This window comes from Balaenoptera ricei, chromosome 4, assembly GCF_028023285.1.
Source record: "Balaenoptera ricei isolate mBalRic1 chromosome 4, mBalRic1.hap2, whole genome shotgun sequence".
NCBI lineage: Eukaryota > Metazoa > Chordata > Mammalia > Artiodactyla > Balaenopteridae > Balaenoptera > Balaenoptera ricei.
In genome coordinates this window covers 147,681,788-147,696,706 of record NC_082642.1, presented here as the reverse complement: position 1 = coordinate 147,696,706, position 14,919 = coordinate 147,681,788, and the positions used below count along the sequence as shown (strand labels likewise).

At 38.3% G+C, this 14,919-nt stretch overlaps 1 protein-coding gene across 1 annotated transcript; it reads left to right on the top strand.

Moving 5' to 3' along the window:
* Positions 1-7,653: 7,653 nt before the first annotated feature.
* Positions 7,654-14,557, top strand: LOC132364451 (keratin-associated protein 8-1). The gene is given in 3 exon segments (XM_059920016.1): positions 7,654-7,743; positions 14,358-14,442; positions 14,445-14,557. Coding segments are annotated over 3 exon segments (288 nt in total).
* The last annotated feature ends 362 nt before the right edge of the window (positions 14,558-14,919 follow it).

Sequence of the window (14,919 nt, the reverse complement as noted above, 5' to 3'; positions counted from 1 at the left end):
TATGACACTCTGTTTTTAACACATTCTAAGATTTGGTCAGTAAAGGGAAGCCGACAGCTAAAAGCACATAGTATTTTTTTCCCTTTTTGATTGATGGGTTTTATTTTTCCTACCTTCTTCATCTCTGATTATATATATAGCTGTATTAAAAATGAAGCATTTATTCTTTGGAATGATAGTTGCCATCAAAAGCACTTGAAATGATATGTGGTCTGCACTTAGAAAATGCTTCTTATCTTCTTTCCTGAGAAACCTCTGCTCTGTTTGAATGAAAGCTCATGCATTCATGTATCAAGTATTTATTGCACCCCTGCCTGTGTCAGAGAAGATGCTCAATAACTGTTCATTGATTTGTTAAATCTCTGCTTTATGGGTGCAAAATATTGTAGAGTCCAATATAAACTTCATTTATGTATGAAGTTATTGGGCTCTGGCCACTGTGTTAAAACTTGAGGCACTGTAAAAACCTGCAGCAATCTCTGGCCTGAGACACTGACTATCTTCAAGAGATACTCATTCAACAGACACTCACCAAGTAGCTACAACACCAAGCATTGTCCTAAAATTTGGGGACAGAGAGATAAATAAAACACAGTTCTGACCCTCAAGAGTTAAATATAGTTTATTCAATATTTACAGGAAATTTAATAGTCTCCTATTTTATGTCAATTAACAGGTTATAAATGATTATCCAAAGACTCATTTCCTTACAAGGACCCAAAATATGAGACAGCCTATAATAAGGTATACATGTATATATATATTTATATATATCCCTTGATTTGGGTTTATCCAACTTTCCTCATGATTAGATTCATGTTTAGCATTTTTTGGTAGAAATGCCATAGAAGTGATGCTGTATCCTTTTCATTGCATTGTATCAAGAGACACTTTATGTTGGTTCATGTAAATTTGGTTGGTGGTTACCTTGATCACTTGATGAAAGTAGTGTCCTTCACGTTTCTTCACTGCAAATTTGCTATTTCTCCCTTTGTAATTAATAATTAATTTGTGTCGATACTTTGACACTATGTAAATATTCTATTCCTTATCAAACTTTCACCCACTATTTTAGGATCCATTCACAATTTTCTAATTTTCTAATTCCTTCTATATTTATTATTTGGCATTCTATGTAAGAAAGAAATTTCTCTTCTCCCCACTTATTTTTTGTGTGCTTATTTATTAGTATCAATATCTATATCAATATGGGCTTGAGGATTCTTATTTTACTCAATGTGTTACCATCCATTATTATTATTATTAATTTTGATGCTCAAATTGTCCCAGATTTGGAGAGAGGGGACATCTTCATGCTGGCTCCTTTGTCCTTCAGAAATGGCCCCCATTGCTGTTTGATCAATGCCTTCCTTTCTGGCTCAACAAGATATTCCAGGCTCATCTTGAACTTTTCTCCTTCAGTCATGGAAGTGCTAGATCCCTTAGGTGAAGACTGGTATTAAGAAAGTATGATATAGGTGTTAAGTGTACTTATTGCTATGGTATCATTGCTACATATGCTAATTTCTATCCTCTCATATGTTATAACAGTCATTGCTATGATTGTCAGTCATTCTTTCAGATTTAATAATGACACACTGACGAGCTGCACTGGAGCTCTGGGTATGGTGGAAAAGTTCATTGACAGGCAGAATTCACTTTAGGGTAAGAGAGGGGTGACTGACGTTTAGGCTGGATGAAGTCCTCAAATGCGTAAAGATCTAAAGTTTAAGTGTATAAAGGTCTAAAGTTTTGCTCTAAAGTTCAAGTGACAACACAAGTTGCCCTAGTACCCCATCCTGTTCTTCAACGAGATTTTCATTTAACCACCTTATCTCTGTTTCAACCCCAATCCTGGTATTTTTCTTAGTGTTCTGAGGCCCAGTCCTCCCTGGGAAATTGAAGGGAAGATCAGCTTACTGTTGCTGTAGTGCCCTCCTCTCATAGCTTCTCCTTCTTTCTGTTTTCCCTTCATCTCCTTTCCATCATCCAGGCCTCTAGTTAATCTCCCCTCAGTTGATGTTGTCCCTACAATTCTCTCTGTCATTGTTGGCTTCCAGCCTTTGCTATAATTTAATGGGTTCTAGGGAAGGGGAAGGAAAAAAATCTGTATGGTTGGTCCGCCTGTCATCTTGAACCGAACATAAAGACCTTAATGAGGGACAAGCAGGGATTAAGTACAACAAAAACTTATCTCTTTTTCTCCTGTAGTAATTATGTAACAGATACAACAAGAGATAATTTTAATAAAACAATAACAGGTTTTTTGAGGCAGATTTCATTATCTACTATATTACTGAAGAGGAAACCAGTGTCGAAAAGTTTAATTTGTTTGAGGCTGCATCATTCATTTGTAAAGAAAATGTCAAGCTATAGGTAGCTAAGGATGATCTGACTCTAAATCCATCTCTCCACTCTATCATATATATGAGATATATGTTTAATATATATTATATATTAATATATTATGCAATATGTAACAATCATATATATAATATAATAATATATAATATATACTTTATATATTTAATATATGTCATATATATAAATTTTATATATATCATATATATATATATATATATATATATATATATAAAATATCATATATATATTTTTGGCCGCATGGCATGTGGGATCTTAGTTCCCTGACCAGGGGTTGAAGCTGGGCCATGGCAGTGAAAGTGCTGAGTCCTAACCACTGGACTGCCAGGGAATTCCCCCTCCCTCCATACAACACTTTTAAAGCTATAGAACTCTTTCCCAGAAGTATCCCTGCTTGATGCACTTTTTTTTTTTTTTTTTTTTTTTTGTGGACCATTTTTAAAGTCTTTATTGAATTTGTCACAATATTGCTTCTGCTCTATGATTTGGGTTTTTGGCTGCAAGGCATGTGGGATCTTAGCTCCCCAACCAGGGGTTGAACCCACACCCCCTACACTGGAAGGCGAAGTCCCAACCACTGGACCACCAGGGAAGTCCCTAATGCACTTCTTATGCCATAAATAACTGTACCTAAATGTACATATTGATTTACAGTTTACAGAATACATCCATAGAATTTTATTTAATTCTGACAATTGTCTTGGGAAATAGGTATCATTAGGAATTTGACGGAAATTAAGTAATTTTCCCAACTGGGCAAATATTTACCAACTGGGAAAGCTGAGCCTTGAGCCAAGGTATCAAGCTGAGGTCTTCTGATTCCTTCCAAGCACATTATTCTACCACTGATAACAGAGGCAAAACATTCATTATGTGCTTACTGATTTGACCCTAAATGAGGTTATGAAGGTCCTCCAGTATTTTCATAAGCTTGCCAAATAATCTTAATTATTAGCCTTCATTCTTTACCTTGGTACCAAGTCCTTAGGTTTTCCCATCTCATTATCTCTACAAAATGGTGGCAGATCTTCACTCCTAATTTCTGCCTCCATTCATACCCTTATCGTTTCTTGCCTGGATTAATACATCTGCTGCCTATCTGGTCTGCCGGCAATCTCCAAACCATCTTCCATACCACAGATGAAATCATCTCTTAAAATGCCAATCTAATGACATGACTTTCTTTCACAAACTCTGGTTATTTTGTGCTTACTTACTGATTTCAGGATAAAGATCAGTTAGTGGCTCATAAGAACACCTATTTCTCTAGTCTCATTTCCTACTTCGTTATAACACGCTTCCCTTTCTCCTGCAATGGTTCTTTGCTGTCTTCTGCCCTCTTCTTCATCCAGTGAACTCCTACGGAGCTTTCAGAAGGCCTTCCTCTACCCCAGGGGTCCTCCCTTGTTCCGACTGAAAAGCTTCACCTCTGTTTACTTTAATATGGCAGTGCTCACACTACTCTCTGCCCACCAACCAAGACCACCTGGAACACATCGTAGTCAAACAAAGTTGGGCTTATGACTTACTGTGATGATGGAGATCATGCAAATGAGAAACTGTAGGATGTCTCAATAAGAGGGTTAGGAGGGGCTTGTTCTAGGACTTGGGCTTGAAGGAGTTGATTTTGGAGAGGATTAAAGGAGGCAGTGGTCTCTTCTGGATTGGATACCGTCTGTAAAAAATTTCCACAAAGTTAGTGGTTTAAAACAACACAAATATACTCTTACAATTTTAGAGGTCAGAAGTTCAAAAGTCAAGGTATTGGTAGGGCTGTATTCATTGTGGAGGATTTCATTTCCTTGCCTTTTCCAGATTCAAGATGCTGCCCCAGTTACTTGGTTTGTGTCTCCTTCCTTCACCTCCAAAGACAGTAGCATAGCATCTTCAAATCTCTCTCCCTGATCTGACTCTGACCCTCCTACATTCCTCTTTCACTTTAAGGATCCTTTTGATTACATTGGGCCCACCCCGATAATCCAGAATAATCTCTCTACCTCTAGGCTTGTGGATTAACAACCTCAAAGCCCTTTTGCCATGTAATATAACATATTCACAGGCTCTGGAATTAGGATGGCGGCATCTTTGGGGGACCATTAGTCCACTTCCCAGAGGTAACATCAGGAAACAGACCTAATTCTATGATGGGTATTTTAACAACTTTTACTGAGGAAGTGGAACAAAGCTAAAGCTGTCATTGGTAAAAAAGCAGTAGTCACTGAAGATGATGTTTAGTCATTTTTGTGGTTTGTATAGTGTTCTTGTTTTCATCAGTTCTCTGGTATGGCTACAGAGTGGTCTTGTTTTTGTCTCTCTCCATCATTGTCACAGAGTGACCTTGTCTGATTTGATGTTCTGAAGATTGTGTGTGGGAATCAGGGAACGCTCTGGTTTACCATTAGTGTTTTCAGGGCTGCTGTTTATCTTTCTCACCATCATTAATTGGCAGGTCTGATTCCCTCACTGTAGCCTGTATGCTGTAAGGTTTTTGAGGACAAGCACCATGCTTTATTCAATGTTCTATCACCAGTGCTGTATCCCAGACACCTGATAAATATTTGTTGAACTAATATAATTATTTAAAGCCATGGAGGAAAAAGCCTACTCCCTTGCTACTTAAAATATGGTCAGCAGACAAGAAATATGGGCATCACCTGGGAACTTGTTCAAAATGCACAATCTCAGGTTTTCCTCTTCCAAATTATACTCTGCACATTGACAAGATCCTCAGTGATTTGTGTGCACATACAATTTGAGTACTGGCCCAAGTCCTGTTGATTCTTATCCCAAAATAAGTAGAGAAGGAGACATATCTCATTGTTGATGTTTAAAGTGTTGATGAAATGGTATTAACATTTTCAGCAAAAAAGGAAAGTTAAAAAATTATTTTCCTATACTTTTGTTCAATTTTTTATTGCTATTTACAGAAATACTAGTTTATGTTTTTTCATTTTTATTGAGAATAGAAAAAAAGCACTTAAAATTATAGCAGGAGAGCTTTCTATTAGATAAATGGAAATATTTCTTGCTTCTAAGGCCTGCCAGGCAGAGACCACTCAGAATGTTATATGACTCCTGAGTATGTTGAATATGGTTGTCTCTAAAAATACCCTGTTATTCCTCAGACACCAATTCCTTTTCAATTCCTTGACTTGCCTCTGAGGCTCCTGACATTATCTTTGACAATGATATTTGCATTACAGTATTCTGTTCCATTTTCTTCCCTTTCCAATCATCCTACCCTTTTAATAACCTGCTTTATGCCTCATTATTTCCATTTTGAAGCTTCTATGTCCTACGCACTTGGTTGCAATGACAGAATTTTCAACACTTTCCTAATGAACAGCCTTAAATTTTAAGATAAAGAAATCTTTGGGACACAGGTCCTAATTTTTTTAATTTAAATTTATTTGTTTTTATATTTAGTTTTTGGTCAGCAAAGACTTTGAAGAAAGGATGCTTTTAGTAGATTGAACTTGCCATCATTTTTTGTTTGGCTGCAATAGGAAACACTATTTTCAAGGTCATCAGAAGAACACGATCTCAGGCCTTCCAAAGGGTAGCTAACAAGCGAGTTGAAATGTCATGCTTCTACTCATCAGCAAGTCTGTCTTAGCACCGAGGTAGCACAACAGACCATAACTTCTCATACTTGATCCTTTTCACTAACTCAGCTTGCTGGTTGGTTCTGTGCTTTAATTTTATACACATTTCCAGTTTCTGGCTCTAACTCTCTCTTTGCGTCACAAGTAGTAGACCTCAGCTCCTCCATTTTGCATCAGCAGGAGTAGAGGGTAGATGCTAAAAAGGACCTTCAGATCCCACTAGTGACTAAAAGCTTGCAGAAAAAATGTACTTTCCTTGGAATTTCTTTTTCATATTGATTCTGAATCACATGTGAAATGTTTCTGACCAGAGTCAGTGGGCCTATTACGCATCCAGGCATTGTTGTGGTGTCACATTATTTCTTAAGAAAACCACATGGATTCTACATCAAATAGCAAGCTTCGTTAATTAGGTGCTTGCTCTGATAATTAACTAAGTAGCCTCACAATGTGGCTTAGCTCCAAAAGTGCTGAGATAGCAAGGCGTTGAAATTGTGTCTCAAGTTAGTCCCAAGTCTTGGTCAGCAAGTTCTGGCCCATGTCATGTGACATTTTTGGGGTATGTTGCATGGCAGTCATATTTAACTGCATATGATCTTGACTTTAGACCAGCGTTTTTGACTTTGGCTCTGTTGACATTTTGGGCTGGATAGTTTTTTGTTGCTGGGGGGAGGGGAGTGTTTGGTGCATTGCAGAATGTTTGGCAACATCCCTGGCAAAGAAGCATCTCACCAGTCATGACAAGTGAAATTGTCTCTAGACATTGCCAAGTCCCCTGGGGAGCAAATTTGCCCATGATAATAAGTTACATCAACTCTGCTTATTAATCCTGGCTAAGAAGGTGTCTCCTTTTTCTCCTTCACCATTTTACACTCATCCCATTTTAAGTTGTGTGTTTTGTTAAAGAGGACACTTTTTCAGATGGCTAACCATTGAACAGTACAAATTTCTCGAGGAGTGACCAAAGCACTTTATTTATTTATTTTTTGGCATGCCACGTGGCTTGCGGGATCTTGGTTCCCCGACCAATTATTGAACCCAGGCTACGGCAGTGAAAGCACTGAGTCCTAACCACTGGACTGCCAGGGAATTCCTCCAAAGCATGTTATTGGAATCACTTGGGCTGCTTATTTAAAATGCAGACTCCTAGGCCCCAGCACAGATCCAGGCAATCAGAATCTACAGGAACAGAGCTCAGAAATATGCATATTAAACAAGTATCCAAGGCGATTCTTGCACAGACTAAACTTTGAAACTACTGTGGTGGAATGTCTTGTAGAGGTTTCAACATTTCTCTTCTGCAATTCTGTCACTGCATTTTGTGTTTTAAAGTGATGGCAGCTGGGTGCTCATGAGTGTGTCTTAGCAGGGCTGTGTAACACAGTGAACAAAAGTACTCTATATAGTTGCATGCTTAATTGACAAAATCCAGTGGGAGAGGGTTGAATTGTAATCTTAGCTTATCAGTAATTTTGATGTTAGGATCATTCAATGGCTAAGGTGGTGAGTCCCAGGTTGTCAACTTACCTCCTGTTACAGTCGAAAGACTTGGGACCCAGGCAAGTGATTTGCATAAATTCTTACAGCAAGTGAGTGACCAAATTTAACTTGGAATATTCATTCATTCACTCATTTATTCAACTGATATTCATTGAAAACCTACATCATGCCCAGTAGTGATCTAGGCACTGAGGAATCAGGGCTGATTAAAGACGTCATTTTTGCTCTCCTTGAAACAAGCATGTTGCTGAGGCAGGTATTAATCACACAAATAAAGGTTAAAGGACTACAAGTAGGAGGGAGATGGTGGCCACTATGATAGTGTAGGTGGACTTTGGCTACTCAGGGACCACAGAAAGGCCTCCCAAGGGAAGTGATTGAACTAATATCTGAAGGTTGATGGGAGCTGAGGAGGACAGAGGAGGGAAGATAATTCCATGTAGAACAAACAGAAAGTGGCAAGACATATGATATATTTGAAGATCTAAGATAGTCAATGATGTCTAATCAGAGTCAGTTGAGGGCTTTTAGGTCAGATTGAAGATTAAAAAAAAAATCTAAAAAGCAATGGGATGCTACTGCATTTTTTAAAAATTATTATTATTTTTTGGCTGTGTTGGGTCTTTGTTGCTGTGCGCAGGCTTTTCTCGATTTGCTGAGAGTGGGGGCTACTCTTTGTTGTGGTGTGTGGGCTTCTCATTGTGGTGGCTTCTCATTGCAGAACACGGGCTCCAGGCACGTGAGCTTCAGTAGTTGCGGCACTCGGGCTCAGTATTGTGGCACACAGGCCCTAGAGCATGGGGGCTTCAGTAGTTGCAGCACATGGGCTCAGTAGTTGCGGCATACAGGCTCTAGGGAACATGGGCTTCTGTAGTTGTGGTGTGCGAGCTCAGTAGTTGTGGCTCGCAGGCTTGGTTGCTCCACAGCATATGGGATCTTCCTAGACCAGGGGTTGAACCCTTGTTCCCTGCATTGGCAGGTGGATTCTTAACCACAGCACTACCAGGGAAGTCCTGAAATATTTTTAATGTTTGTTTGTGTGTGTGTGTGTTTGTATTGTAACCAGATCTACATTTTGTAAACACTTTGGCAATGGGAAGCAGTGTGTAAGGAGGGAAACTGTCAACTTGATTAGTTTTGCAGTCACCATAGCAGTGTAGGTACATAAGCTGGTAGCTTGAAGTAGGTAGTGTGCCAGGCTGAATAAGCTGCCCCCAGAGTTGTCCACTCTGAATTTCTGCAACCCATGAAAATGTTACCTTACATGGTAAATGGGGCTTGGCAGAAGTGATTAAGTTAAAGATCTTCATATGGGGAGATTATTTTGGATTATCCAGGTGGGCCCAATGTAATCACAAGGGTCCTTATAAGAGGGTGGCAGGAGGGTCAGAGTCAGTAGTAGGAGATGGGATGATAGAAGTGAGAGATTGGAGTGATGAAAGGAAGTGGTCACAGGCCAAAGAATGCAGGCCACCTATAGAAGCTGAAAAAGGCCAGAAAACAGATTCTCCCCTCAGAGCTTTCAGAAGGAACTGGCTATGCCGACACCTTAATTTCAGACTTCTGGCTCTTGGAATTTGTGATAATAAATTTGTGTCTTTTTTAGTCACCAAGTTTGTGGTAATTTGTAGCATTAGGAAACAATAAGAAATAGAGTAATGAAGTGGACATTGATAGAAATTAATGGATCCAAGAGAGTGTTAGAAGGTAAAAGTGACAGCACTTTGTGACAGACTGGATTTGCAAATGCAGGGGAGGGGGGTGTCAAGGGTGACTCCTAGGTGCCGAGATTCTTATTATTCAGATGGTATCACCTCACTGCTGGGTGTAAATCTTAATTTCATATCAAAAACCAGATGCAATTTCTGAATATGAGGCCCTAGACAACAATAATTAAATTTTGTATGCAAGTTAGTAAATTGCCTGAAAGGAAGTCATATTTTGAGGGTCTCAGTGTCTGATTACCAGATAATAGTAACCCAAAGGCGTTAGGAGGATTTTAAATCAAGGGTCTAAGCAAGCAACCTCCTTGGGGTAACTTTACATTCTGGAAGCATGAAAATTTTCTTTATTTTCTTCTTGCAGCAATGATTAGATGTTGTCTCTACTGGCTATTGTATTATCTCTAATTGTCCCAAATACCTTACAGAGCCTTCCAATGGGAGGACCTCAGCACTGAATTACAGGTGTGCCAGAGTGTTGCGGCTCTTAGTCCTCCAGCTGATCTGGACAGGACCTGGGGTGCCAGAGCTCCCAGGATGGCTATCTCTTCCCAGTGAGTCTTGTCAGATTATCCCACTGTACCCTAAAGATGTGTAATGATGTACTTTGATGCCGTAATGGGAGAATGATTGAGAAGCACTGCCCTTTGGTATTCCTTCTCCCAGTGTCTTCCACGGATGTCTTGCATCAGAATTCCTGGTAGGGATATGATCCTGATAGATGGTTGTTAACCCACTTGTTAAATCTACCTCCCTAACAATTCTTAATTTCATCCCCTTGCTAATACTGCCACCTAGTTAGTGAAGTAGCTTTTGTGTAACTGATTATCAATCCAGTGACTATTTTTCCTCCTTCTTCTAGGTTGCCAGAGCCTGCTTCACATGATCCGGGCAGAAAGTGCCCAATACAACTTTTCTAGCTTCCCTTGTCATTCGACCCTGGGATATGATTCAATTCTGGACAATGGGACATAGAAGGAATCCATTGGAAGACAAATAGGAAATGAATTCCTGCTCATTGCACAATGAAAAGGAGCTTTGAGAGAAGTCCTTTTTTGTTTTTTAACTCCTCTATTTTTAGATGTTGATGTGAACGAATCTGAAGCATTGACCTGCTGCAGTGATTTTGCAGCCATGAGAAGACAGAGAATCACACCTCTGAACCCTGATGTTGTCAAGCCCTGGAGCAACCTGGAATTGCTTACGCTCTCATTTTCCATTATTTGTGAAAAATAAACTCTTTTCATTTAGCAACTTTCAGCTGGTTTTGTTTTTTGTTTTTCTTGTGTTTTTGGTTACTTGTAGCCAAAAAAATGCCTAAAGGATACAATTTTAAACCTGGTCTTCATACCTCCAGGGTTTCCCAATTCTAATTCATCTTCCACACTGTCAGAGTAGTGATCTCTCTAAAATGCAGAACTGATTATGCCAACCCTAGCTTAGTGTACGAGTGACTCCCTTTTCCTCTGCAAAACACACAGTCTCATATGTCCCCTGACTGTCTCTCCAGCTCCAACTTCCATTAATTCTTCTGTCACATGCAAGGCTACGGCCCCACTGAATGGTCAATGTCTCTTGGAAGGCATTGTACTATTTAACACCGTTAAGACTTTGCTTCAAACACTTCTTTCTAGAATATCCTCTAAATCCACTATCTTCCTAACTGATGTCCATTTTCAAGACCCAGTTCAAATATCTATCCCTTTCATAATGAAGCTTTCCATGGACATTACCCCTTACATCACGTAGAATTGTCCACTCTCTGTTTCACCCCCTGAAGTCTACAAGAGGGCAGTGTGGACTTCCAGAGTAGAACATATAACATTGCATGTTCATTTATTTATCATTTTCCATTTAATTACCATTTCTAATTTGTCTTTAGATTTCTAGCACCTAACAACATGCCTGGAATATAGGAGATGCTCAGTAAATATTTGTAGGAATAAATGAAAAGAATGAAATATAATTTTTATATTATAGAGTAACACTGATGTATACTCTAAAATTCATTTAAAACATTCCCTTGTAATTTTTCTCTCATTTTAAATGAATTATAATATCTTGAAGCTGGAAACTTTATATCTGAAACTGATAAGACGAGAACTGTTTTATTGTGCACACTGGAATTGACTCTATTTCTATGATCTGTACACAATACATTCTTGCTCCTTTGTAGAAAATCAAAGAGCAAGGTTTTTCCCTATCTTTATTCATGTCACATTTTATTTTAAATCAAAGAAATGTGAAAGAAGAAATCCGATTATTTATTAAATAACATCTTAACATTGTTATTAAAAGATAAAGGGTCATGAACTTTATCTAAACCAATAAATACCCAGCAATGATTTGTTCAATACCATGTCATCTCATATATGAGAATATAATATTTTTCTGTTTTTCAAACCTCCATGTCAAATGACCCTAGTTTTTGAGAAACTCACAAAAGTAAGACATTTTAACTGCAATTGGTTTAGCCCGCTGCTGCTTTCCACCTGGGGTTCCCTACACTCACACTTCCCCTCAAGTTGGAAGGCATTAGAGAGACCACGGACCTTTCTGTGATCTAGCTAAGGAGAAGTTGAATTTGGATATGGGAGATAGATTTATGTGGTTTTCAGTTATTTCTGTGTCTAATTAGGCTATCTCTAGCCATCCATGTATGGTGATGGCTTCCAGGAATCCTCTCCCATCTACTCTTCCAATTCACCCAGAATTTGTGACATGAATGTGCAGGACCAGAAGTCACATCTCAGTATGTATTAGCCCATGGCATCCAGTGTAGAATGAGTAGTGGAAGAAAAAATTTGAAATGGTAGAGCCCAAAGCTCGTCTATGGAAAAAATATTATAGAAACGTGTCAGGCAGTTATGTAGTAAAAACATTTTTTCAAAATTTTATAATATTTGTGACTTTTATTAGTGTTTAAATTTGATTTATCAATTTAACAAATGTTTATTTTTGTACTGAATTTTATATTTTTATGTTTACTGTTTTTCATTAAGAGGCTTCTCAACATTGCATAAACTTCAGGCTCTACAAAACCTGGATCATCCCTAGATAAACCTATATTATAATAAAGCTTTCATAGACCCAATGTAAGGTTAAGCTAGCTACCGATTTTGTTTTTAAATAACTTGATAAAGCATGTATTTCCCTAAAATTTTCTTGTGTTATGATTTTCTGCAGAATTTCTAGAGAAAATTCTGAATGCTCTTTGTAAATACGGCTCAAGTTTTTAAAAAGACAACATATTTTAATTTTTATTCACCATTACTACTCAGATACAGAGTTGGGTATTGTGCCCTGCAAGGCAAAGCTAGCATATTGTCAGACTGGGTAGGCAAGTGAGAGGGGACCTTATTTAAACAGAGCATCATAACTGAATTTTAACATTAACTCAATCTTTTTTTCTTTCCATTGTACAATGATATTTTTGTTCAATTTTTCTTTTTTTCCAAATATTACCAGTTTTTTTCTTTATGGAGCAGGGCAATGTGATGACGGCAGAAATAAGACATAAATTATTCTATGATTTTTAGAGAAGGATCTGCTGTTGAATGCCTTTATATTTTGTGAGTAAGCTAATTGTAATTCCCTGGCCTTATTTAGCTATAAGTCACATGAAGTGTTTGAATTTTAAATGCTGAATCACCCTAGGTGGTCATACAGCTTTGTTCGTGTTCAAGGATGGTGCAAGAGCACGGTGTATTTTCAAAAGTACCTCTGTTATAATTAACCAATTAGTGGTTGAAACACTGTCACAGTTTTGCATTTTTCCAAGTGTCCCACCTTGTCCTTGGAGTCAGCCTGTGACCTCTATATGCCTCCAGAAATTTAGGTCTTAGCTGCTAGCAACAGGAAGGAAATTTACGTCTGAGATCTAAAGTAAAATTTTGGGGGCTAGTATGTAATATGTATCTGTTCTGTGCCTTTCTAAGAATGATTCCTTGCAGTTCTGTGCCTTTTTATTTCCGTGCCATATGTCCTCTTTTGCTGTATTTTCTGTAAATTTTCTCTTAAGTGCCATTCCGAGGAATATCAATGCAGGTATCTGAGAATAATTTTTTAAGTCTTGCATGACCCAAGAAGGGTTTGATCAATCTTATTCCTCCTTTAATTCATATTTGAGGACTAAGTTTCCATTTAGAGAGAAGAATGATTTTCTTTCCCAATCCTGGGGTGCATGATCATTCTAAAAGTGAAATAACTTTGATTTAATATTGTCACCTGGCTCTTTACAAGATCATCACATTTGTTAGATAATCTGGTTTTATTAGATCTAATGGAAGAAAATAGTGTACATTTTAAGGTAAAATTTCCCATTAATATTTCTGTTTTTATCCTGTTATTATTTTCAACATTTACTTTGAAAAGCATAGTAGACCAACAGATGATATTTGGCAATTTATTTCTAGGATCAATCCACAAGCTCCGTTTTTTTTTTTTTATAATTACAAGATTATTAGTTCAGGCAGTGGTTTAGAAATGTGATGTTAAATATAGTTCAGGCAGGTACTATAATTAAAATTAAAATTATATCCAGTTTTGTAAACAGGGTAGCTATAGATAGAGGGGAAAAAAGGAGTCTTTCCAATGAACTCTTTGGCATTCATCTTGCATACTGCAAAAAAATTCTTTAATCAGGTGAATACTAAGAAATATCTCCATTTTGAGGCTGTCTTACTATGTATTTGTTATTTCATTTATTAATTTATTCAACACGTATTTTTTGAATTCCAACTGTGTGGTATGGACGTTCAAAGAGCAAGAGGACTGAATAACAGTTAACAACGTCAGAAAATTTCTTGGTATTGTAACGCCTGCTCACAGAGGCTTGTATCTAGGACCTACAAGACCCAGTGCTTTGAAGTCTCTGCAACGCGTATTTTAATGAAGGGACACAATTTATTTGAAGGAATCCTGTCCCTGTGTTCTATCACATGAGAAATTTCTTAAGCAAGTGTAAAGATGTCTTAAGCAAGCAAAACAAACGAATGAGCTATTCGTGAAGCAAACTGGTGTCAATGAAAATGACGCCTTGTGTTTTCCGCCACACCCCATAGCCAGGGTATATAAAGGAGGATGGAGAGTAGGGAATCCATCACACTGAGGAAACGCATTCCACTGCTATCTAAGCCCCCAACTCCAGACACCATGTGCTATAACAACTTCTCCAGCACTGACTGTCTTCCCAGGATGCTACTGGGGCAGCTACAGCTACCCCCTGGGGTATAGTGATGGTGTGGCTACGTCAGCACCCACTCCCCAGTGGGCTATGGTTTTGGCTATGGCTACAATGGCTGTGGGGTTTTCGACTACAGAAGATTCTGGCCATTTGCTCTCTATTGATTTGCTGAAATATCCGAGGCATGGAATCTTCTCTCCCAAGGCTGAGAGGCATAATTCCAGGTCCTCATGTGCTCATCAACCTCCTAGTCGCTGCTTTTCAGACCTAGCACCAGAGTCTCAAGGGAAGAAAATGAAAAATCACTTGATGCCTCCAGCCGCCTTCCCTGGATGATGTTTGTGGGGACATTTGCAGAAACTTGACACCCAAACATGTATTACTTTTGAATTTTTCACCATGCTCATGACGTTTGTCATCATCAAGTTGTGGATGTGTCTGTCAAATTCTCAAAAAACTTGTCTCAACCATCATAATATTCTCACCTGAGTGGAGTTTCCTTTTTTGGTGGGTGCATATTTTTTGG